Below are 23,575 nucleotides of genomic sequence, written 5' to 3' on the forward strand. Positions count from 1 at the left end.
GCCGCCTGGGACTTAGGCTTAGGGTGGAGTCGGCTGCCGGCGAGGCGGAGCCCGACCGGGAACTTTTTAAGGCCGGGCCTGCGGACCGCGTCATCGCGGGTTCCAAGCGCCCCGAGGGAGGCAGGTGGCGGAGCGTTGCAAGACGGCTGAAGGCTGTAATTGAGAGAGGAAAATCATGGTGTGAATGAATATGCATTTGAGACCGCGTGGACCAGTTCTGGGCACTCGCTAATCCGGAGAAGCCCCTGTCCGCGCTTTTGGGCCAAGTCAGCTTGTGAGCCTGACTGTTAGGGACATTCTGAGATGGGGAAGATAATGGAAGTGGTATAGGAAGGGCTCTCTGGAAGCTACCGGGTGAGACCAAAGGGAGAGCTCCTGCCATTGCCCAGCCTTAAACCAGGACCCTACGCCTTTGGTTCAATCCCAAAACACACCAGGACTGCCTCTGCCTTGGCTGTCCCCATCCATAAATGCAGATTGGAACTACTTCTGTTTACCCTCACTTTGCCCTTTGTGTGGATCAGGACTATTTCTATTTTTTTCTGTTCCCCTCCCCTAATCCTATGGATTAGGACCACTTCTGCTTCTGCCTACCCCCAGCCGCCCAACACAGACCAGTATCTCCTTTGCTTCAGCATCCGGCCCCCAGGGACACTACTCAGAATCTTTGTGGAATCAAAGCTCACCCCAGAGACAGCTGTGGACATTGTTCCCATGACACAAGCCAATACCAATCATACTCTGGAGCCTGAGCTGGAGAATCGACCTGGCAACCTGTCTGGGACAACCTGCTGCAAAACTGCCCACACCTAGTTCCATCTGGTCCTCAGGGTGGCTCTTTCTAACAACATTCATAACACCCACTGCTGCAGTGATTGTCAGAAAAGTGAAAGCTGAGAAGGAAGAGAGAGCTTAGGCAAGCAAAGGGGATGGGGCATAATGGGATTCTTAGCAGGTTCTTGGCTGGTGACAAGCGCTTCTGCCAGACCCTGCTGTACCTAGCATGCAACAGGTACATGATTGGTGAATACAGGATCGGTGCAGAGTCCTGTGGGTCACCTTTCCAGGGCTGGAGGTGGTCCTGAGTCAGGACTCTGTCTCTACCACATACCATGTCTGAATCTGTGGCTGTGACCAGATTGGCGGTGGGGAGGGTGGGTATAATGGGCCCATAGTGACTCATTAAGGTTTCTGCCTCATCCCTAAGGCCTCTAGTGGTGTGAATGTGGTGCCAAGTGGATTGGTTAGCACTTTTGCCCTCCTAGAGACAGCAACAGGGCCCTGGGGTATGATATGGGGGAGTGACTACCGTGTAGGCTCCTCTGAAGCCCTGAGGCTATCAGACCAACCCCCCAGAAACAGCCAGAGCCAACAACTACAAAAATAGAGTTTATTTCCTATCCAAAAGTGAGCCCAAGTTATTGGGTGATAAAGGAGAGCTGGAGATCGGGATGTTTCTGAGAAGTCAGGGCCCTGAGCGAGACCATGTTGGAAGGGCGAGAACAGGCGTGGCTGAGGTGTGGGCGTGGGAGGGGAGATGCTGCTTGGACTATTCCAAGTTGCTGGCAGCAGAAGAGACCACTTTCAGTGACGGCCTGCAGAGAGACAGAAACAGAGATGTTGATAGTCCCAGGCCCAGGGGTAGAAATAGACATTACTGGGCCCCAAAAGCACCCACTGGGCAAAGGATTCTGGGAGCACACTCTAAGGCAGGGATTACAAACTCAGATACCCACAGAGACCAGATAAAGGATTCCAATGAGGGAAGCTAGCTGGGTGGAAGGAAGAAGGTGATCAAGATACGTGGGGCTGGAAGCAGGGGAGAGCACAGGTCTCATTCAAAGAGGGCAGTGGTCACCTGACACCAGCTGATTACTGCCAGGGACAAGTTTGGCCCAGGATTGCCAGATCCTCCTAATTTGTTTAGAGAAGCTGGAATATCTGGATGTTTATGTGAACTCTTCTGATTTTTAAAGTTGGCAACTTATTCATATTAAAAATAAAATGCTGTGAGAACCAAAGAATACCTATCTGAGAGTCATCAGTTTATGTTCTATGTGGGCGGTAGGGTGAGGTGAGCCCATCCATCTTGGGCTGATGGTGGGAGACTGAAAGTCTTTGGTTACTCAAATGCTGGCCAGGATCTCAGACCTACGCTTCTCATGGCAACACTGTTTTCAAGGTCTCCAGCAGAGCCCTGGGGGCTGGGACAAAGACCTCACAGAACCGCTAAGCTATCTCTGCACTGGAATCCTCAATCTATCCCTCTTGCTGGAGACACAAGATCCTGCCTGCTCTTGCCTCAGTCTTCATGTCCCAGGCTGGATCTGGGGCTCCTCCCCTCTCTCCTCTGCTCCCCCATCTCTACCTACCTCCAGGTCCTGGGAAGAAAGCCAGACATCTCATCTGCCCAGTTCAATGGGCACCGCAGTCTGTCTCATGCCTGTTGGGTTCCACAGCCTCAGATGGCTCCCCTCACAGAGGAGAATACAGGAGGGTTTGGAAAAGGGAACAGGATCAGAAGGGACCAGGCTTTGTTAAAAAGGTCAGAGAATCCATAGCCAACCAGACCAGCTGGTGACCACTGACCCAAGGTAGGAGGCCAAGGGGCCCAGTTCCTCCCTGGATGGCAGACGGCAATGCCCACCCTAGACAGGCCTGGGCCCGTGGCCAGGGTCAGTGGAACGTGTCTGACCTGGACCGGAAGCTGTGCCTTGGGAGGCTTGAGGTGAGAGGTGAGGCCTCTGGCACTGGGGAGGGCCCCAGAGGGTTAGGCTCTGAGGGGTAGGGGGACAACATGGAGGGTCTCAGGTCTGGGGGGGCAGCCCCCATTTCTGCTGTCCCCACACTGGCTGGGCAGTGGACATCAGCCAGGGTAGTATCCTGGAGGCTAGGTGGTGGTCTGGACAAACAGGGAGAGATGAGTGGAGGCCTCTGCTGGGAGCAAGGAGGGTCTGAGGGCCAAGCAGAGACAGTTGGGTGGCCCGGGGGGCCCAGCCTGGCCTGAAGCAGTCCCATCATGTGTCGAAGCTCCTCGCTAAGCTGAGACACTTCCTGGTTGAGACGAGAGATCTGTTGAAAACACAGCAAATTGTCTCCCAGGTGCTACAACAATCACCACCCTCCTAGGTGCACTCCCCTCTACAGTTTACAAAGTTCTTTCACAGTTGCTCTCTGTTCATGGCCACTCCGAGAAGACAGGGCAGAGGTTATTTTTATCAAAAAAAAAAAAAAAAAAAAACCTGGGATGGCAGCTATTGCTATTACCCCCCACAGTTTTACAAGATGTAGAAGAATGTGCTCAAAGAGGCCACACAGCTGTGAAGTGACAGACGCAGGCTTACTCTCAGGTGATACATCACACAAGGTCAAGTGTCTATGCAGTGTTTTTCAAATTTCAGGGAGTATAAAATCAACTCAGAACCTTGTCAAAATGACGATTTATGGGGGAGGGGCAAAAAAAGGGGGAAAATTCTGGACCCCACCCCAGACATTCCAAACTGGGTGAGGCCCAGGAGAGTCTGCATTTCAACAGGTTCTCCTGATAGTGATAGACACTCGAGCTGGGGAACCACTGGTCTAGAACTATTTGCGGAAGCAGAACTGGCCCTCTATCCGGCCGAACCGGAGCTGGCCCCGCCCCCCGCCCCCCGCCCCAGGCCCCGCCCCAGGCCAGGTGCGTCCCCTGGGATTCTCGATGTTTATCAGGAAAGAGGGAAGGCCCACTCCCGAGGGCTGGGCCTGGCTGCGCTGTGGAAGCAGCTCTGAGATCCCCAAGGAGGACGCGGAGGCAGAGCCTGGGCAAACAGGATCAGGGCTCTTTCCAACCAGGATTTCGACTTGGGGGTCTAGGTTTCCCAGGGCTTAAGGCCTCTCAGCCTCCCAGTCCTCCTCCCAACGAGTCCGAGTCCGGGGAGGGGAAAGAGGAAAGGTCCGGAGCATGTGACTTGGTGAGGGGCGGGTCCCTGCAGGAGCCAATCCCCTGGTGGTAGAGAGAGGAGAGGCTCTCTTTTCAGGCTGGACCACCTGAGGCAGCTGGAAGCCAGTACTTAAAACGTGCCAGGGATTGGGCCAGCTACTTGTGGGCCCTCAGCTCATCCTCATAACAGCTATGGGAAGAACGAATCGATTTCGCTATTTTCAGATGAGGAAATTGACATTCTGAGTGATTGTGGAACTTGCCCAAGGTCACCCATCTAGTGTGAATGTCTGAATTCAGGACTCTGGCTCCAATCCCCGAAATGCTCTTATACAAGGCACATCTCTGATCCCCAGATGATATTCTCCAAGGTTGGAGGGGAGGAGCCAGCCCCAACCCACCTCCTGGTTGAGTTTGCAGACCTTTTCCTTCACCTCCTCAGTCTCAGTGGCCAGTTCCCGGCTGGGCATGGTCCCTGCAGGCAGAGTGGGGTGAAGTGATGCTGGGTGAGTGCAGGGAGCCGGAGTCTATGGCATGGGCGGGGCCTTTTCTGTCACTGGGCCGGCAGAGAGCAAGGGGCAAGGAAGGGTGAGGATGATGGGAAACCCAAACTCCTCAGGCTGGTTTCCAGGCCCTATATCTTCCCCAGCACCCCCTCCCCACCACCCCAGTTCTAGGTACAGAGCTTCTCTTTGGTATCTGAACACAATGTGCTCTTCTGGTCATGCCTTTGTGCCTTTCAACAACAGCCTTGCTCTGCCCCTCAAACTCCTACCCACCCTTTAAGACCCACCTCAGGTGTCCCCTCCTCTAGAAGGGAGGGTTAGAGGCTCTCCCCTCTCCTACCTCACAGCCCTGTTCTCGTCTCAGTGGTGGGGCTCACACCCTGTTCTGGAATTGCTTATCTGAATATACATGTGTCTCCCCTACTAGACTGGGAGCTCACTAAGAGTGTGGGCCAGGTCTGGTTCATCTATGTGTTCCTAGAATAGCACTTGGCCCCTGGTAGTTCCTTACTACCTGTGGGATGGATGGATAGATGGATGGCAGATGAATGGGTGACTGTGAGTTGAAGTCCTCTGCTGGCCCTTACCTGTAGGAGGGGCCTGTGAGCGGGCCCTAGGGTGCTCAGACCTCCTGCTGAACCGGAATGTAGGGGCCTCTGTGGTGCTGCCAGAGTCCTCAATGCCATCCACTATCCTGGGACAGGGGCAGTGGTCATCAGTCCCACAGGGGGTGGTGGGGAGGGTAAGGGCCAGAGCAGAGCAGAGCAGGCAGAGGGTGTAGGGGCGGCAGTGCTGGGGAGCTAGGGAGGAGCAGCCTTCAAAGAGGGGTGAGGTTGCAAGCTGTGGTGGATCAGGAAGGGTGGGGTGGGCAGATGGGGCAGAGACAGGGAGAAGCACTGCTCAGAATGCTGGGGACAGAGCCCAGAGAAGGTTCTGGAAGCCAGCAGGGATATAAGGAAGGCAGAGGAGGCTGGCGTCTCACCGGGGACTGAGGTCCGGAGGTCCAAAGGTTCCCAGTGGGGGAATGAGAAGCTGGGGGGGCTTCCAGGCAGCAGAGCCCCTGGAGGGGCCATGAGGGGAGGGGCTGTGGCCCTGGCCAGCCAGGGCAGGGGAAGGGGATGGAGACAGGGAAGGGGAGGAGACAAGGGCTGAGAATGGGGGCAGCTCCTCCCCCAAAAGGCTGACCAGGGAGCCCCGGGGCCGCGCTGGGCTGAGGTTGGGCAGCAGGAGGGGCCGGCGGGGCCTGGGACCACCGCCAGGCTCGGCCCCAGCTTCAGCCTCTGTGACTGACGGCAGGGTCTTGTCTGAGGAAGAGCCCAGGCTCTCGGAGCAGGGCTGTGGGCAGAGGGGGCAGCTGACGTCACAGGGCAGTGAACAACGGGCTCCTTCATTAAGCACCAGCCTTCACTGGCGGATGCTGCTCCCATCCCCTCTCCCTTCATCCCACAGCAGAGCAGCCAAGGAAAGGTGCCCCCCACTCCCAGTCTCTCCCCATGCAACCCTCAACCCCACCTGGGAAGAGTGTTACCTGGGAGACACGAGGGGATCGGGAAAAGCAGCAGAGACCCTGCAGGGACATAGCGGGGTTCAAGCTAACTCACACTTCCCCACTCCCCTGGTGCAGCAACCCCTATTCCCACCCATCAGTGTTGTGGAGTTTCAGAAATGTGGGCCTTTTTCTGGAATTGAGTCAGAGATACCTCCAACTGCGACTCAGAGGAATCCTGAGTGGCAAGGTATGTCTGAAAAGCAGCGAAAGACAAAGGTCTAGAGTGTCAACTACAGACTTAGCCCAGACCCTAGACCAAAATGGGCCCAGAAAACATGAGTGAGTAGAGACAAGGAAACTCCAAGGGGATGAGGTACAGAGAGGGAACTGATGGAGAAGGAGCATATGAAGGGGACCCTTTCCAAAGTGGGGGTCCTTTGAGGAGTATGGAGTGAGGCTGAGGGGTGGCCAACAGGAGGTGGGTCAGTAGAGTTGGAAGTAGAGGTGGTGAGAGATGATGGCCCATGGGATTGGGTAATGGCCAGTGGAGTAGGGTCAGTGGTTTTGGAAGGTATTAAGCATGGAAGGGGCAATGGAAGGGGGTGCCTGAGGCTGGGAGATGATGTTTACAGGGTGGAAGAAATGCATGAGGCTCTCTCTGGGGCTGAGGGAGGTCTGCTTTGAAGAAGGAGATGGAAGCCATAAGCAGTCTACATACATTGGTGTCAGAGCCCTGGCGCAGGTTGAAGGTGAGGTCCCGGGGCAGGCCAGCCTGGAAGGCAGCCCCATACTCAGGATAGAGCCTCAGGACCTCGGCCAGCCCTCGGCTGCTCAGTTGCTGCAGGCCACAGTAGGTCAGTGCCTTCACATCAGCGCTGGTCTTCAGCACGTAGCTTGGGACTGTGCCTGACCCAGGCTCCTGCCCCAGCTCAGGGATATCTGCCCCAATCAGGTCTCCCTTTCCTGTGGGTAAGGGATGGGGACAGTGAGCTAGGGCAGAGGGACTAGGAGGGTATGAATGGATTTGAAGGATGGTCAGTGTGTTTGAAGGATGGCTGAAGGTGGGTCAATCCATGGGATTGGTGGAAATAATCAATAAAATTGGGAAAGGGTCAGTGGAGAATGACTGGTGAAGTTGGGAGACAGTCAATTGGGGATGACAGTAAGGCTAGAAGAAGGACAAATGGAATTGAGTGATCAATAAGGAATGGCCAGAGAGGTCAGTTAAAGGGTAGAAGTCAATGGAGTTCAGGGTCAATGTAGAAGGGTCAGTGGAGTTGGGAGGTGGTGCAATGAGAAAGGATCAGTTGAGTTTGGAGACAGTTACTGGGGAAGGGTTGATGGGTTCAGGGCTGGCCAGTAGGATTAGGGGAGAATCTGAGGGGAATAGTCAAAAGGGGATAGTGCCGAATCGAGAAAGAGTACCCCTCAGGAGCAATTTCAGATATCCAGTCCCAAGAATCCTGGCCACTCCCAAGGACTCTAGGGGAAGGTCCCCAGGTAGGTAGTGAGTGGTGGTAGGATCCTCACCCAGGATGGCCAGCACCATGTTGTCACGGAGCACCTCAAGCGAGCCGGAGCAGACATAGTAGTGTGCCTGCAGGGCGTCCCCACGGCGCAACAGGTACTCGCCCGGAGCGCAGAATGAGGTCTTGATGTGCAGGGAGAGGGCCCGCAAGCAGCCCCTGCTCGCTGTTCCAAACAGCGGCAGCTGCAGGATCTCCCGATTCAGGTGCATAGCAATGTCAGCTCTCAGCTCGTCTGGGAAGTCACGCAGTAACTGCATAAGGGGCATAGGTCATTCTGGCCATCTCCCTGCGCTGTTACTTGAACTCTACAGATGTGCTGGGCTGTCTCTGAGAATAGAGCTCCAGTTACCCACTTCTGACCCTCAGGAAGACTTCTGTGTATCTAACCTTAATCTGGCTTGTGTGTAGAACTCCCAACCCAAGTTCTGGGGCAGAGACTAGGTCTTCTCCTGTCTGTCCCATGCCCATGACTACACCCACTGTTCACTCAGACATGTCCTGGTTACTCAGCTCCACATACACAAGGATCATCCCTGGTGGGTCAACCTTCAGCCAGAAGTCAGGAGACTAGAAGTCAGTTCTGTGTAAATCTCTGTGGACTTCGAGCAATCTATTTTCTCCCTCTTGGTCTCAGTATCCCCACCTGGAAGATGCAGGGTTACACTAGACTTTGAATATTACCAATGATCTTCCGGGGGCCAAACTTAATGTTCACAGTTCCATTCTCATCCTCCGCCACTCAGGCTTGCTGACCTCTCCCTCTTGTCCTTTCTTCCCCAGGCTCCTCCTCCCCAGCCCACCCCCTCAGCTCTCTTCTCACTTTCCACACTCTCCTTGAATCACAGCAACCAGCTCCATGACTTCCCCACTCCCTATGAGCCCAGAGCCCTACAACTGGGTCCAGATCTGTATTTTCAACTACCCACGGGGAAACCTCCACCTGGATCTCCCACAGGCACCACACCCTCAGCATGGCCCAACCCTGGACTATCACTTTCGCCCCTAAGTCCAATCTTCCTCTTGTAATGCCTCCATCCCACTATGTGGCCTAAGCCAGAAACCTGGGAATCCACTTTGACCTCCTCTCTTGCAGCCAGCTGATTACCAAGTCCCAATGTTTCTGCTCTCAGAAATACTTCTCAGATCTGCAGGCTGCTCCCCAGTTAACAATTTTTGCGGGATAAAATCTAAATCCAAGGCCATCCATGAGCTGGGCCTGCCCACCTCCCCAGCCCTGTCTCTTCCCTCTTCTGTCCCTCTTCCCTCCACAGTGCTCACACACCCTTTCCTGAAGGCTCGCTCAACTACTTTCAGTTCCCTGAACTCACCCTGTTCTTTTGCGTCAGTATTTCCAGACCTGTGTTCCTGTGGCTCTTTCTGCCTGGAATGGCCTTCTGGTAGCAGGCCAGTTTCCTTCTCATCCTTCATGAAGTCCTCTCTTCTGTGCCACCTTCCCTGACTCCTCTAGGTCCAGACACAATGAGGGACCCGTTGCACCAACATCCCTCTAGCAGAGTCTCATTCACAGTGTAATTATTTGTTTACCACCCTCACCAGACTGGTGTCTCCCTGAGGGCAAGGGCTGAGTGTAACCATCTCTGAGCTCCCTGTGTCCAACACAGAAATTGGACCCAAGCAGGGGCTCAGGAAATGTCGGCTGAAGGGAGCATGACATTAGTTACAGCCTGAGCCACCTTTCAGGTCCCATATTCCAGTGCAAAGGAAAAGGGATGAGGTTTGCAGGGCATGTGTTCCTCTGTGAACAGCGTCCACCGAAATCCACATCCCTCACCCCATTTGCTTCCCTTCCAAACCCAGAGAGGTGGTGACCCGTTCCCTACCGCGGTGGGAACCGGGCACCTCACACACTACCTCGTTGGCGTCAATGCCGCTGTTGACAGCCCACGTGGTCTGGAAGTACTCGAGCATGCGCTGTTTGAGCGGCCGTGGCAGGCGGTGCACGCGAATGAAGTCTTTGAGGTCCTTCATGCGGCTGTGGTAGAGCGAGCGGCGCGAGTACATGCGCTGGATGATGGCCGTCACGTTTCCGAACACCAAGGCGTGCATCAGCGCTGCAGCAGAGTAGTGGGCAGTCAGGAGCAGCCACCCCCTCCCTCCTTCTTCTCTCAACCGCCCCCTACCACCTGCCCTGGATGGGTCTCTGGGTTCCTGAGGGAGGGCAGGAGAGCTGGTGGGCTCCTACGTGCCTCCCTGGTGCCAGGTGTTGGGTTGGGATGGCAAATAGAGTGGTCCTGAGAGGGGTCCAACCTGAAGTTCTCTCATGCCCCCAATTAGATCATAAACTTGGGTATCCCATTCTTTTGCAAGAGGTCCTCCTGTTTGTGGCATTCCCCCTACGGCCAGCCTGTAGCAGGTGCAGAGGAAACATCCATGAATGAATGCACAAGTGTCTGGACATGGGTGGACACCTTGCCTTCTCTGGGCCTCAGTTTCCCCATCTGCACGCTGGATTTAACAGGACACCCCCCTCACCGCCTATGAGCATAGTGCAGATGGAGAAGATCTTCTCCGCATCAGTGTTGGCGCACACGTTGCCGAAGCCCACGCTGGTGAGGCTGCTCAGCGTGAAGTAGAGCGCAGCGATGTAGGCGCTGCGCCTGGACGGGCCTCCTGCCGAGCCATTGATGTAGGGCACCTCCAGCCGCTTGCCCAGCTCGTGCAACCAGCCTGGGGGTTGGAGGGATGCAAGAAGCCCCAGCTGCGCTGTGAAGAGCTGGGTTTCCCTGAGCTGCCTGCATTTGACCTTGGGCAAGTATTTACAGAGGCGAAGGGAGGTTTGCATAGGAAATGTGAGGAGCAGCCTGTGCCTGGGCCTCCCCACAGTGAAGTGATTACAGCTGCAGTTCAAGGGTACCGATTCTCGGCACTGCTGACTGTTCAGGGGCCCCTTCCACTCTCTTATAGTTTACTGAGTGCCTCCTGGGTACGGGGTGCTGGGACTTGACCCAGACATTCTTCCTGTCCTGGTGGACCTTATTGTCTGGAGGGGAGGAGGGGAAAAAGACATGAAATCAATCATGTCTTGGGACTCATAATGGGTTAGGGAGAGCCAACCCAGTTTGTGAGTAGGGTATGGTTTCTGAAGGGTTCCCTTGGGACAGAGCATTTTAGTTGAGATAGGAATAGAAAAGTTGCCTAGGTGAATAAGGGAGGGAAGACAAAAGGGAGACAATTCCAGAGAGGAAAACATGTTCCAGACCCAAAGGGAGAAAGCAGTACATCCTGGGTGCTGGAGGGAGGCCAGGGTGGCAGCAGCACAGGGGGCATGGGAGGAAGGGAAGCCACGTGTGGGTAGAGAGGGGTGCAGAACTGTAGCGGATGGGCTGAGTGTGGACTTTATTTTGAGGGTAGTGGGGAGCCACCAAATGGGTCCAGGCAGGGGTACTCTTCCCCCTGCCCAAAACACCTTCCACACCTTCAGAGTGTTTCCCATACTGTATTGTGATTGCCTATCACTGGTCTTGCTCCTCTGCTGGGCTGTGAGTCCCCCCAAGGCAGAGATCATGTCTTCAAACCAGTATTCCCATGTCTGACCCCAGAAGAAGTCACGCATGTTTGTTGGATGAATGGAGGCTATAGGCGGAGGAGGTGTGGGCACTGATGGAGGTGTCAGCTCGGGAGCCTGAGTGGACAGGGCAGGTGAATGGGTGGTCAGTGAAAGCCTGGGGTCAATGGCTCACCAATGTCCCAGAGCAGCGGGTCGTTGGCCTCCATCTCCCGGCGCCCGATGACATACCAGACACAGGCCATCCAGTGGGCAAGGAGTGCAAAGACGGACATGAGCAATGTGAGCACCACGGCACTGCACTGCGAGTACCGCTCCAGCTTCTGCAGCAGCCGCAGCAGCCGCAGCAGCCGCACAGTCTTCAGCAGGTGCACCAGCGATGTCTGCGGGAGTGAGTGCAGCGGGGGAGGCTGTCAGCAGGCCCTTCATGTCCCCTCCCAGCACCTTGCCACCAGATGCCCTGGAGCTAGGGAAAGCTGCCCCAGGAGAAGCATCCCTGCTGTCCTGAGAAGGTGACCAGGAAATGCCAAGGGGAGAGGATATTGCTAAAACTAACTATGGCTAACATTTAGTAAGTAGTGTGTATGTCAGGCACTGGGCTAAGTATTTGAAATCCTCATTAAAAAACGTATACCTCAGTCCAATTATCATCATCATTCTCAGTTTGCAGATGAGTACACTGAGGCTCAGAGAGGCTAGAGACTTGTTCAAGGTCACAGACCAAGGAAATGATGGAGCTGGGACTCAAATCTGAGCTGACACCAAAGTCCATTTTGTGCTCTACTGCCTCTGAGCACCGTGGGTTGGTAAAAGAGCATGTCCTGGTCAGAAGCAGGGGAATAAACAGAATGATCTCTGGGCCCTGCTCAAAGCTCCTGATGTCTTAGGCACAATTGGCTGTGGATGGGGGAGATTTAGGGACCTCTTCCCTTGTTAGTCAGCTGCAGATGAGAGGGTGACACCAAAATGTTGAGGGAAGGAGGGCAGGGATGAAGGTGCTCAGGCTATGAGGTCTCGGCTCTTATGGGGCTCAGTGGGGGTTGATGGAGCTAGAGGCACCTGGTCAGGGTCCTGTAAACATTAGCTAACATTTCCACTATGAATGTTTTCCTTTGTGTTTCGATTATTCCTTCCAATCTTGGAGATGAGAGGTAGGTGGGGGCTTATCTTCTTGCTACCCTGGGTGGGGGCAACTTGGAGGCTAGGGATGGGGGCTCTGGGGCAGCGCCTGGGGACCTTGGTATGAAGACCCTTCACTGTCCTGTCAGGGGCCTCCAAGAGCATCCCCCATTGCCCTGGCCCTACACAGCTCCTGATCACTGCAAGCCATTTTCTCTAATTGTAGGCAAAGGAGTCAGAAAGAAGGTGGCTCTGATGCCCCAACATGAACCCTCTCCAGGGCTTTATGCCTGCCCCAGCTCCCAGAGCTCCCAGCTCCAAACCTGAGTTCTTCAGGGCTTCCCCTCGTCACGTGCCCCTGGGCCCCGCTCCTTTGGGGCCCTCCTCTCCTTCTCCTTGGACCAGAATGTCCCAGGCCTGGCTCCTTCAAGTCCACAGCTCTCCCGGTGCCTACTTATCCTCCATCTTTGCTCTGCCACCCTCCAGCCCCAGTCTTGCTCTCCCTCTCCCCTTGCACCTGGCCATCCATTCAGGTACCCTGTTCCCTGGGAAGCAGGGTGGCACGCTGGAAAGAATACTAGACTAGGAGTCTGGCGATCTGGTTTCAATCTCCTGCCTGCCACTGCTTGCTGTGTAACCTTCAACAAGCCCCGCAAACTCTCTGAGCCTCTGCATCTACTTCTGAGGAAGAGGGATTAGAGAATCTGCCCTGAAGGGTGGCTGTGAGGTTCCTATGCGATGATGTGTGAAAGAACTTAGTAAACTGTAAAAGCTCCTGAAAATTCCAGAAAAGGGGGAACTGTCTGGTGGGCATGAACGGGATGGGGGCGCACTCATGGGGAGGGGTGGGGAGCACTGCTCAGAATGGCCGAAGCCTCAGGGCAGACACACCCACGTGCACGTGTGTGGGAGCATGCACACACGTGTATACAGCCAGAAGAGGCCCACAGCCCGTTGGCGGCTAGTTAAATCCGGCTGCGTGTAGGTGGTTTCCCACTATAGCTAAGTGTGGCAGAGAGAGGAGCACACGGGGAAACTGCTCTCCACCTCCCCACTCAACCACCAAGGGGGTCTGGGGACACAGGGTGGGACTCCATCTCCCTGGGTCAGAGAAGACCTAGTGTCTGCCGGCTGGGGATGCTAGGCAGAGCTGACCACTGAGGGTGCCTGGAAAGACACAGGCCCTGGGACTCTCTGCCTCCAAATCCACCACACAGCCTCTGTCTCCTTGCCTTGGCTTACTCTGCCCCCTGCCCCGCCCCCCCCCAATGCTCTCTCTCCTCATCTCCTGCCAGCCAAATCCTACTCTGTCTAAGGTCTAGCTCTGTTCTCACTTCCTTCAGGAACCCTTCCCAGACCACCCTAATCTCTGCCCAACCGTAGTGCTTTGGCTTCCCAGGCACCGGCCAGATTTCAGATCATTTTTGTGCATGCCCATGTTCCAGCCTGGAACTCCAAGGTCAGCTAGCTCTGTGCCCCGCCCCCCACGCAGCAATTCCTGGGCCCCGTATTGCACTCCCTTTACCTCTTCTGTCCCTGTGATCCTTACAAGCTTAGCTACTTTGGAGGCTGAATCCTTATCTCTTTTCCCCACAGTGACCATGCCCCACACAGTGCTTTGCAGACAGTTAAATGCTCATCAGTTGTTTGTTAAATAAAAATGTGAAAAGTGCCACTCATCTGGCATCAGGCCAATGCCGCCTTGGTAGCCCTAGTTAGCTTTTCATTTGTCTCAGCTTCCCTCAGAGACTGTGAGCTGAGCTCCCCAAGAACACAGACTCTCTCAGATCCTTTTCAGTTTTTAGCATGGGGCTCTGCCCATCGCAGGTGCCCGACAAACATTCGCAGATGGATTGATGGGAAGGACTGAGTCTGGGACTCAGATGGGTCCCTTAATGCAAGATACTGTGCTGAAGTTGCGAGGCGATGCTGCAAGGTGGGACAGGGCTCACTCACCACGGTGATATTGAAGACGTAAAGCAGGTCAAAAGGCAGAGCAGCAATAAGGTCAACGAAGAACCAGGTGGCCAGATAGTGGAGGCCAATGGAACGAGGAGCAGAGACCACCTGGCCGGACTGGGACACATAGGTGGTACGGAAGTTCAGGATGATATCTGGGGGTGCAAGAGGCTGTTACTAGGGGGCCTTGGCCCAAGGGGCCAAGGGACTGCGTAAGCTAGAAACAAGCCTTAGAGACTCAGAATGGAGTTGGAGGCAGGATTGGGGAAGATGGATTGGGCTACAGGCTGGTCCTTAAGGAATAGAAGTCTAAAGGCAGAAGGCTGTAGGGGTCAGGGGTCAGGACTTATGGACCATTAAGACTTAAAGACCCAGAAGTAGACGGGCTCTGACTGCCTGGGTCCTGCAGGCCCAGGATGGGGGGAGGCTTGGATGAGTGGGTCCCTCCAGCCCACCCACCAGGGTATGTGGGGCAGAGGGTCTGACCCAGGATGAAGAGCATCTCCACGGCGATGTCGCTGACAAGGGTGTGTCGGGAAGTGATGGGGGTGTCGTCATCACCCGAGAAGCAGACATTGTAGGGGACGGTGACCGCAACATAGAAGGTGGCGAGGAGGATAAGGCTGTCCCAGATGGCCTTGGGGACGCTGTAGTGGAGGAGGAGGCAGCGGGACCCCCCCACGGAGGCTACCTTGTACTCGGGCACTGATGGCTTTGGCTCAAACACGTTCTAAGGGGAGAGGGGTGGCGGTTGGGGACACTTGGGGGAAAGAGGAGCCAAGGGTAGGGGAAGGGAGAGGCAGGGATGGGGAAAGGTGGGGAGTAAGCACTGCAAGCATGAACACGAGAGGAGATAGAAGGTGCAGGAGAGGGGGTTGGGGGCCAGCCTGACACTTCTTTCCTCTTCCAAGCTAAGCTCAGGCCTCCTTTTGAATCAATCATATTTTGTGGGGGGTATATATAAGGCTTGACCTTCACCCTGCTTGAGAAGGCAATTATGACAAATTAGGCACATGCTCTAGCTGGAGGGGTCACGAACTCAAGTTCCTCTTGGGTTCTGGGGTCGCAGTGGGGGATGGGTATATCCCAGGGGTGAGGGGTGGCTGGCATGGTGCACCCCATTCTTGGTAGCCATAACAGACTGTGCAGAGGTTTGGAGACTCAATCCTATGGATTCATCAGGGTCCTCAGAGTGGTACACAGGGCTAAATGCTAGGCCCCTAGTGGGAGCTTTCTCCCTGGGATCACAGCTTGTGATTTCACCCCCCTCTCCATGAGATAACCCTAAAACGCAAAGGTAAGTGATGTAATTGCTGCTGGAGACCCACCCTTGCGACACCATCAGGGCAGAGTAATGTCAATCACAAGGAAGCAAAGGAGGTGGGGATGGAAGGAGGTGTGGGGGAACGTGGGATAGAACAGAGAGCCATGCATGAGAAATAGGTGGACAGAGGGACAAGACATTGGAGGGAGACCAGATAGACAGGGAAACAGGGACACAGTAGCAAGGGTGTCTCAGAAACACGACTGGGAGATGTTCGGGTAGAGATAGGACTCACATTGCTTTTCATGCCTCCCTGGCCTCGGCGGCCAAAGTGGCCAGTCAGTCGGTGAAGGACAGTACGGCTCTGCCTCCTGGCGGATCGAAGTCTTGAGCTGGCTCCCCTCCTGCCAAGGGATTTTTCTGTTGGGAAAAAGGGCACAGAGATAAGTAGGCACACATCCCACGAGGCTGAGTAGGGAGAGGTCTTGTGTGACCTTGGACAAGGACTTCTAACCATTTCACGCCATTTCCCCAGACTTGTAGTTACCATGATTACTGTCCCCATGGCCTCCTGGGGGGCCAAGTCCTGGGCCTCCACTCTGAGTGATGTCTTTGAAGGAAAAGAGGAAAAGTACGACCTCCCCCATCTCATTCTTGATGGGCATCATGTCCAGGAGGCACCAAAATGCTGAGCCTGTGAGTGTGGAGAGATGGAGGAGGAGGGTGAGCAGCCCATGATACCTCTTTCTCCCTTATGCCCCTTGGTTCCTAGGCTTGGCCAAGGTTTAGAGCTGGACAGCACCCCAGAGATTATGTCAGCCTTCTCCTTCACCTTCCAGATGGGAGAACCAAGGCCCAGAGAGGGTCAGGGATGCACTCAGTGTCACACAGCCAGCTTGTGGCAGTGTGGGGACCAGCATTCAGGCTTCCAGTATGTCAAGTGGACCCTGGGAAAGACCTGGGGTCTGGCAGGGCTGCAGGGCAGGCCAGGCCCCCTCACCATCCTTTCGGTAGAAGCAGATTTCAGCCCGGTGTTCCTGATGGCCCTCCAGGGCCTTGTGCAGCCTCTGCAGGGCTGGCTTACTGGTCTCTGGACCATAGAGGAAACGGCAGCTGCAGGTTTTCTGCATGACCTCAGTGCGGCCGTAGCCTGTGAGCTCGCAGAAGCCGTCAGAACAGTAGACGATGGGAAAACCCCGTGGGCCCTGTGCGTTGGCCAGCAAGAAGTTGCTGTCTGTGGGAAGAGGAGGTCAAGGTCAGGTCAAGGCCAGGAAGGGAGCCCAGCTTCCAGGTACCTCCCTCAAGCTGTGGTCAGAGATCCCAGAGCCAGAAGCTTCCCAGGCTTTCTTGTGAGTCTTAGATCCTTCTTTGGGATATTCTGAAAAGAGAATAGGAAGAGATAGAGCAAAAGGACAAGGACTTAAAGGTGCCCTGGAACTGGGACAGGGAACTACTAGAGGGTTGGAAAGGGAACCCCAAAGGGTCATTGTGGTTCATCCTTCTGCCCTCAAGCTGGTGAGTTATTACTGTAGGAGGCAGCACTGCATAGTGTGTAAGGGCATGGGCTCCAGCACCCCACCTCTGCCACTTACTGACTGTGTAACCTTTGGCAAGTTAATGAACTCTTCTGTGTCTCAGCTTCCTTATCTGAAGAGTGGGGGATAATAGATCTTCCTCTCATGGTTGGTGTGAGAGTTATATGAGTTAACTGGGAAGAACAAATCCTGGCACATAGTAAGTGTTACACTGAGAAGGTGAAATGATGCCTCACATTCGCCCAGCTTTCAAAGCACATCCATAACCACTAGGGATTCTGGTGGTATCACACCCATTTTATTGATAGGAAACCAAAAGGCAGAGATTATCCAAATTCACAAATCTCTTTTGTTGGGGGAGGAAGACAGTGATGAGTAATGTCCTCATTCCCTGCCTTCCAGGAAGGGTCTTCTTTTTATCATCCCTTCTTTTTTGTTAATTTCAGAGGGGTCTATCCCAGTTCTCAAAGTCTGACAGGCTTGAACAATGAAGTTGTGACTCCAGCAACCCCAGCAACAGATCCTGAGCTGGCTCACTCCAGCTCCAAAAGGTGGGAGGCCTCGGGGGGCTCTGTAGTCCATCCAGGGACAGTCTCAGCTGAGGGAAGGGATCTGAGATACAACCAGTCCTGGGGCACTAGGAGGAGTGAGTGTCTGGGGGTGGAATGGCTGATGGGGATACTGAAGGTGCCTGGGAGGCGCTGGGCCCTGGGCAAGCAGCCTCCTTCTTCCATCCCAGGCCCGTTGCCTGGGTGATGGGAGCTATGGAAACAAGGGAGGTGTGTGGGGGCAGGGTGGGGAGGCGGGTAGGTCCCCGGCGGCTCAGTTTCCGCCCTCGGTTACCGCTCCCCTCACCTTCCTGATCCCGACCACGGTGTCTGACGTCCGAAGTGGGCAAGGGGAGATCTCCCAGTTCCAAAGTAGGAAAAGGGAATGGCGGGAGAAGAGGCGGGTAAGGAGGAGTGTGGCTGTCCAAGGTGCTGAACCTGGAACCCAAGCTCGGGTGGGAGAGCAGACAGGCAGTTCCCTCCGTCACACAGACCAGCCCCCTCTTCCTGCCTCACCTCCCTCAGACACTGACGCGCTGCGATTTGGGGGCGCGTGACCTTAACCCAAGATAGGTCCTGCCGAAGTCTGATCTTTTCTTTCTTTTTTTTTTTTCCTGGGGGAAGGAGATGCTAGAGTCGTCTGGGAGTGGACCCCAGAGCTCCTGGCCGCTTAGTCCCACATTCGTGTCTTGGATAACCCCATACACGCCCCCACCAGAGCTATGCGCGAGAGTGGGCGGCTCCCAAGGACTCTTCTCCGCTTTGCCGCACAAAGAGCCTTCCTGCCTCCAGTCACACACCCGCAACCCTGACCCCTTGCATTCTTAGTCCTCTCCCCGCCTCCCCTCGCAAGGTACTCCCAGTCCTGTTTCCTTTACCGCGGCTTCAGGAGTTCCTAGACCCTCAACTCCACTCCCTCTCCTCGCCTCGGATCTCACCACATCCAGAAAACCCGCGCCAGCGCCGGAGACTTGATCCCCAGCTCGAACCCCCAGTCCCATCCTCCGCCCGACTCACGCGTGCCGTCGAAGCGGGTGGCAATGGTGTCCAGGAAGGTGTTCTGCGGGGCCAACAACCCCTTCATGACCGGCATGGCCTCGGGGTGCGGGTTCGAGGCGCGGCGCCGGGGGGCGTTCAGCGCGGCCCGGCCGGAGGGGGCGCGCTGCCGGCGGGGCCGGGGCGCCCCATGAGCCCGCTTTCCTCCTCCCCTCCCTCTCGGCGCCGCCGCCGCCGCCTCTCTGCTCGGAACCCAGCAGCTCTCTGCTCGGCTTGGCGGCGCCTCGGTCACCCCCCACCTCCCCACGGGCCAGGTTCTTTCCCCCGGGCTCGGCCCTCTCTCGCCACGTGCCCCCACACGGGGAGGGGCCGCCAGCGACACCCTCACCCCTCTATGCGGCCCTCCTCCTGGTGGGGAGCGGCCCACGCGTGTCTTTCCAGGAGAGAATTTGAGACACGCCCACCCGGAGCTGAAGCCTGAAGAGGTGGGCGGGGCTTGAATGACAGACAGCCCAACTTCCAGTGTGGCCACGCCCCCACGCGTGTTTCCCTGGCGGCTTCTTGAGTCTCCGCCCATCGGGTTTCCCCGCGCGCTGCCCACGCTGGGAATCGTGTCTGGTTCACAGCACCGCCTGCTGGAGTTGGGATATTTTGCAGCACCCCCAGCTCCCTGCGCTTCAGTGGGAGACAGCAAGAGTTAAAGAGGCTAATTTTGCCGGTGGGGAATCAATGGGAAGGTTGGAACCTCAAATTTTAGAATGCACTACCTAACCTTCACCTGTGTCTCAGTTTGTATAGGGCAGGCACCCTGGCGAACACTGCTTCTGAGTGCAGCTGGGTGGATGAAAAGAGTTTTTTGGAGTCCACCTGGTAGAAATCCAGCTCTGCTACTTACTGTGTGACAGCTTCTGGGAGCCTCGCTTTCTTCAATGTAAAATGGAGCCAATAATTTTTACCTCGTGTGGCTATGACAATTTAATAGCACAAGGCATGTCTTCGGTGCACAATAAGTGTGTTGGAGAGCAGTTGTCTCCTTATTCTCCCTCCTTCTAACATCCTGATTTAATTCTCCTTCCCTCTGCTGCCATTCAAGTGGAAGAGAGGCTGGAAGCAAGACCGGAGCTCAGAAAGATAGTTTCATGGTGGGCAGTCAGCTTGTAAATCTCCAAAGGTTCGCTAGTGAACTTTGTTCTCCGTCTTCTCCGAAATAAAACCAGTGCAGCAGCAAGAAGGACCCAGATGAGACCAGACACAGGACTTTTTCACTATGGAAGCAGAAAATTACTGGGGCAGCTGAGTGTGGGGGCTTAGGGTGGCTGCTTCCTGGAGCAAAACAGCTAAAACCAGTGACAAAGGGAAAACAGGCCGGGGAGAGGGCAGGCCAATGCTCCCTACCCTCATCCACAGTCTGAGCTGGGCATTATCTGGGCTATTATGTTGATTAAAAGTGCCACATCTTTCAGTATCTCTACTTTTGGGTATTAGTTTCTTAGGGCTGCTGTAACAAAGTGCCACAAGCTGGGTGGCTTAAACAACAGAAATTTATTGTCTCAGTTCAGGAAGCTAGAAGTCCAAGATCAAGATAACCGCAGTTTGTTCCTTTTGGAGGCTGTGGGGGAGTATTTGTTCCATGCCTGTCTTCTAGTTTCTGGTGGGTTGTTGGCAGTCTTTAGCATTTTTTGGCTTGTAGATGCATCCCACCTCTGCCTTCATGTTCACATGGGTTCCCCTTGTGTGCATTTCTGTGTCCAAATCCCCCCATTTTATAAGGACACTACTCATGTTGGATTAGAGCCCCACCCTATTCCAGTATGACCTAATTTTAACCAATTTCATCCACAAAGACCGTATTTCCAAATAAGGTCACATTCTGAATTGCTGGTGGTTAGGACTACAACATATGAAAGGGGGCGGGAGGGAGGCGCACAATTCAACCTGTAACAACTGTGTTTGGCTAAAATTGCAGGAAAATCTTGCCCTAGCCCTGCTTAAGAACTTCTCCTAACTCCCAGCTACCTACAGGATAAAGTGCAAAGCCTGATGATTGGTGAGGGCCTTCACAATCAGGGCTGCACAAATCTAACCGCCTTCCCTTCAGTGCCTCACTGCTCCCCACACCCTGTACCCCACGCTGTAGCCCTCGGGTAGATTCATGTTGATCTTCGTATTCCCTGTCTTTTCGGCAGGCACGGCTCCCCTGCCTCCTACCCAGTTGGATTCGGCTCTTCAATACAGCCTTCTTTGCTCTTTCTCTCCCGAGTATCTCTGTAAACGTCCCAATACAGTAAGACTAGTAGAGCACTGAGGGACATGTCTGTCCCCATACTCCCATCCAAACATGCACGTATGCTGTTCTCTCCGCAGCCCAGGGCCTTGCACAGTTCCTCGCTCTGGGAGGTCCCCACACGAGAGTGTTTTGGGTTCAGAGGCGCCCAAGCTCAGGTGCCCCGAGACGGGCCTCCAGGTTTTCTGGCTCTTTATAGTTCGCAAGACTCTCACGCCCCCTGGAGGGCCGGACGCGACCACACAGGGACAGAGAAAAGCCATACTAACAGAGACTCGTCTTTATTGCCCTTTTTCTGGGGGCTGACACCGGGAGGGCAGAGGGGAGAGGGCAGGGACAGAGTAGGGCCAGGACAGGACCCGAACAAGGGCTCAGACCCCAGACGGTCCCCCAGGAGCGACAGACGAGGCGACCGCACCGGGACAACGGCGCCCTGGGCATGGGTGCGGCGCTGGCTCTACGCCTGCGCGGCGGCCCATGGTTAGGATGCCGGCCGCGTGGTTGCCACTGGCCTGCAGGAGGCGCTGCAGCCGGCCCTGGAGTCCCGGGGCCCCCGGCCGCCTCTTGCCCAGCGTGAGGATGCCGGCCGCGTGATTGCCCGCGCCGTGCAGCAGCTCGTAGAGGCGGCAGGAGCAGGTCTTCTGACGGCAGCAGTCAGGCAGGGGCTGCGCGGCCGCCCCTGGCGACAACAGAGCGGGCGGCAGCAACAGCAGCAGGAGCAGCAGCGTCACGGTGGCCCAGAAGACCTAGTGAGGCAGGAGACCAGACACTGAGGGTCGTCTCACAGCCCCAGCATCCAGCCTCTAGGCCCTGGCCCTACCCAGCTGGCTCCGTGCCCACTCCTGGCCTGCGCTCCTCCCTCGCTGTCCCTTAGCTTTCCTGCCTCTGCATAATGCTATCTGAAGGGCTCAGTATCTTGCCCCCTTTACCTGCTCACCCTTCAAGAGCCAGCAGAGCATCTCCTCCAGGAGGCCCTTTGAAACCCCCTGGGTAGAATAAAGGAGACCCAGAAAATAGTACCCCATCTCTCTTCCGGGTAGCCTTAGTCCATTGTACCCCTTTAGAGTGCTGACCACTCCACCTGAAAACAAGAGTGTCTGAATCTGCACCAGAAATTTGCGGAAACATCACTTAAGGAAAGAGAGTACCTATTTATCCGCTCCTTTTCCCCCACGGAGGGCAAACATGTGCAAATCAAGAACTGGCATGATCCAAGTCATTGTCTTGTCCGCCTGCTCCCTTGCAGGGAAAACAACCCTGTGGCTTTGGACAGGTTTCCTACCCTCTCAGGGGGCATAATTTCCTCACTTATAAAGTGGGTATTAATTCCTACTGTGCAGCAGGGCTGCTAGGAGGATGAAGTGAGATGACAGGTGCAAGTACAGCACCCAGTATGTAGTAAGTGCTCAAAAAAAATGAACTCTTAGGAGACCAGGGCACAATCTAATGTTAGCCAAGGCAGATTCTCAGCCAAGTGTCCACCTTGTCCCCTGCCTCAGAGCCCACATGGGAAAAGACCAAGAGCAATATACCTTCAACCTTTCCTCCAGCTCCCTGAGCAAGCACTCATTGCCCCCCACTTCCCATCTAATGAGTCACCCCTCCATCCCTGGATCCTTACCTTTGCAGAGGAAGGGTTCATGGTACCTGGAGCTCAGAGTAGGGTAGCCGGGAAAGGTATCGTTGGCAGTGGTCCAAATAGCCAGGAACTTTGAGGCCATGAACAGCAACCTGCTACCAGGGGCCTGGGGTTTATAGTGCTCTGAGGTGGTGGGGGAGAGATGGGCACTTGCGTCTACTCTGGGGCCAGACAAAGGCAAATCTAAGATTAGACTCCGGCAGGGGGGCCGTCTCCAGGCTGAGCCCAAGGAATGGCCGCCAAGGCACTCAGAGTCTGGAGTTGGATCACTGTGCCGCTGGTCCCCTCCTTGTCTGTCTGCCTGCTCCCTGGAGATGGGGCGGTCTCCGGGCACTAATGAGGCCACCTTGCACCTAGGAATCTGGGAGCACAAAAGAGGCTTTGGCTGGGGTGCTGGAGTGGGACAATGTGTGGGGGGCAGCTGCTAATTAGGGGCAGGAAAGGAGGCAGTTGTGAGACCTGCTCTCCACAGGGTGTGTAGGGGCGGGGAGGGCAGCCAGGCAGCAACCTCTTCCCCCTCTCCTTGTCACTGCCCCTGGGCCTTCAGATACTTTCCATCAAGTACGGTCAGGGGAGAAGGCATTCCGCAGAAGGCATAACCTGAGGCAAAGACCTAGGTGACAGTTGTTTAGCTTATGCAGGATGCAGGATGTGGTCCTCAGATCACAGCTTCTCTTAGAAGAGAGAGGTGGCTGGACAGGTAAGTGAGGTCAAAAGGTCTTATAGGCTAAGCTGATTGGTCATGATCCTATGGGCGCTGGGGGGCCATGGGAGGATTTTAGTAGGAAGGAGTCGTGGGCTGATGTGGGGACCAGGTGGGTAGGGGCCTGGATGTGGGGCATGGAATCCAGAAGTAGTAATTCAGAGGCAGAATTCAAGGCTTGGAACTGATTGGGAACAGGTGCTGAGTTACTTAGGCGGAGCTGTGAGGCTTTGGGTAAGCCTTACAGCCTTGAGAAACCTCATCTTTCCTACAGGTAAGATGGACAGTTAACCCAGATGTTTCCTGCTGTTATACTTCAAGATTTGAAGTACAAACGCTGCCCAAGGAAGTGGCTTCTGGGTGTTGGGCCAGGAAAGGAATCTGTGCTGAACCAGGGCAAGGGGAATTGGGGAGCAGCCCCTCCACATTTAGGTAAAGCTTGGAATGGGGAGAGGGAGGAGGAGGGGACTCTGTGTCTTCTGGGTTGACCTAGGCTATGGTAGGGGTTCAAGGGCACATACACTGGCCAGGAGGGGAGACTTCAGGGGAAGCCCTGGGA

General features: G+C 55.2%; 2 protein-coding genes across 3 annotated transcripts; both read right to left on the reverse strand.

Moving 5' to 3' along the window:
* Window positions 1–1,415: 1,415 nt before the first annotated feature.
* On the reverse strand, window positions 1,416–18,569 carry KCNH4 (potassium voltage-gated channel subfamily H member 4). 2 transcript variants are annotated; one of them, XM_031468757.2, is made up of 17 exons: window positions 18,412–18,569; window positions 16,312–16,545; window positions 15,859–16,005; window positions 15,607–15,731; window positions 14,534–14,777; window positions 14,045–14,202; window positions 11,145–11,352; window positions 9,937–10,131; window positions 9,316–9,515; window positions 7,445–7,694; window positions 6,633–6,877; window positions 5,954–5,992; window positions 5,408–5,760; window positions 5,013–5,119; window positions 4,321–4,394; window positions 2,373–3,072; window positions 1,416–1,595 (listed from the first exon to the last, which is right to left on the reverse strand). In XM_031468757.2, exons 1-16 carry the CDS (start codon window positions 18,485–18,487, stop codon window positions 2,677–2,679), a joined length of 3,051 nt encoding a protein of 1,016 aa, XP_031324617.1. In that variant the 5' UTR covers window positions 18,488–18,569; the 3' UTR covers window positions 1,416–1,595; window positions 2,373–2,676. The 2 variants fall into 2 exon arrangements, with proteins under 2 accessions (XP_031324617.1, XP_031324618.1); XM_031468758.2 differs by lacking the exons at window positions 1,416–1,595; window positions 2,373–3,072; window positions 4,321–4,394 and adding an exon at window positions 4,409–4,475.
* A 2,375-nt stretch (window positions 18,570–20,944) lies between these two features.
* On the reverse strand, window positions 20,945–23,538 carry HCRT (hypocretin neuropeptide precursor). The gene is made up of 2 exons (XM_031468756.2): window positions 22,296–23,538; window positions 20,945–21,420 (listed from the first exon to the last, which is right to left on the reverse strand). Exons 1-2 carry the CDS (start codon window positions 22,314–22,316, stop codon window positions 21,046–21,048), a joined length of 396 nt encoding a protein of 131 aa, XP_031324616.1. The 5' UTR covers window positions 22,317–23,538; the 3' UTR covers window positions 20,945–21,045.
* Between the last annotated feature and the right edge of the window lie 37 nt (window positions 23,539–23,575).

The sequence above is a fragment of the Camelus dromedarius genome, chromosome 16 (assembly GCF_036321535.1).
Source record: "Camelus dromedarius isolate mCamDro1 chromosome 16, mCamDro1.pat, whole genome shotgun sequence".
NCBI classification, from domain to species: domain Eukaryota; kingdom Metazoa; phylum Chordata; class Mammalia; order Artiodactyla; family Camelidae; genus Camelus; species Camelus dromedarius.

Excerpts from the sequence above, each read along its gene's own strand:
- HCRT (XM_031468756.2), bottom strand. The coding sequence starts at position 22,316 with ATGAACCCTTCCTCTGCAAAG. Across the intron at positions 21,421-22,295 it reads TGAACCCTTCCTCTGCAAAG|GTCTTCTGGGCCACCGTGAC; the intron begins GTAAGGATCCAG and ends CTGCCTCACTAG.
- KCNH4 (XM_031468757.2), bottom strand. The coding sequence starts at position 18,487 with ATGCCGGTCATGAAGGGGTTGTTGGCCCCGCAGAACACCTTCCTGGAC. Across the intron at positions 14,203-14,533 it reads GGAGATGCTCTTCATCCTGG|ATATCATCCTGAACTTCCGT; the intron begins GTCAGACCCTCT and ends TTGCACCCCCAG. Across the intron at positions 5,993-6,632 it reads GCCAGGGCTCTGACACCAAT|GGTCTCTGCTGCTTTTCCCG; the intron begins GTATGTAGACTG and ends ATGTCCCTGCAG.